General features: G+C 41.1%; 1 protein-coding gene across 1 annotated transcript; it reads left to right on the top strand.

Annotated features, from left to right (window-relative positions):
- Nucleotides 1-220: 220 nt before the first annotated feature.
- Nucleotides 221-852, top strand: Pmar_PMAR018867 (prolyl-tRNA synthetase, putative; the record flags this gene model as incomplete). The annotated part of the gene is made up of 3 exons (XM_002766376.1): nucleotides 221-300; nucleotides 401-488; nucleotides 736-852. 3 exons carry the CDS (start codon nucleotides 221-223, stop codon nucleotides 850-852), a joined length of 285 nt encoding a protein of 94 aa, XP_002766422.1.
- Nucleotides 853-886: the final 34 nt, after the last annotated feature.

Below are 886 nucleotides of genomic sequence, written 5' to 3'. Positions count from 1 at the left end.
GTGTTTTGTATAATCGTTGGAGAGGAAGTGATTGTATAATCGTTGGAAAGGAAGTGTTTGTATAATCGTTAGAGGAAGTGTTCGTATAGTCGTTGGTAAGGAAGTGTTCGTATAATCGTTGGAGAGGAAGTGTTCGTATAATCGTTGAAGAGGAAGTGTTCGTATAATCGTTGAAGAGGAAGTGTTTGCTTCAGCTATTCGCCCCACTAGTGAGACGATTATGTATCCATCCTATGCCGATTGGATTCGCTCGTATCGCGACTTGCCCCTAAAGCTGAATCAGTGGACTAACGTTGTGAGGTAGTAAGTTCTCCTAGGTTCAAATGACTAAAGGAAAATTTGTGGAAAATTTATTCCGTGAAAATTTCAATTCCTTCCTGAAATTTTTGTGTGTGTTTAGATGGGAGTTCAAACAGCCAACGCCATTCATCCGGACGAGGGAGTTCTTGTGGCAGGAGGGGCATACTGCTCACGCGACTAAGGAAGAGGTGGGTGGTTGGGGAAAACTAGTATGAATGTTGATAAGTGTGGTAAAATATGCACATGGTTAACCACGTGTGTTGATGAGAATATGAAAATTGTGAGGAAATTTCGGAAAATCATTGTTAGTTTCGGCACACTTATCGTAGATATATTTTGCCAATTGGTATGAGTAATAAAGAGTATATTGAGCTCAGCTGAGGAGAGCGAACATTTTTTTATTGATTTTTCTCGTGCTCGATTTTTCGGTGGTAGGCTGTAGAGCTGGTATATAGTATTCTGGATCTGTACAAGATGCTTTATGAGCAGCTCCTGGCTGTTCCTGTAGTACAGGGGGTGAAATCAGAGATGGAAAAGTTCGCTGGTGAGTGAATATTAGTGATGTTGCTTCGCTCCGCTAAGATTT

This window comes from Perkinsus marinus, assembly GCF_000006405.1.
Source record: "Perkinsus marinus ATCC 50983 genomic scaffold scf_1104296972998, whole genome shotgun sequence".
Classification (NCBI taxonomy): domain Eukaryota; phylum Perkinsozoa; order Perkinsida; family Perkinsidae; genus Perkinsus; species Perkinsus marinus.
This window is presented reverse-complemented; position numbering and strand designations above follow the sequence as displayed.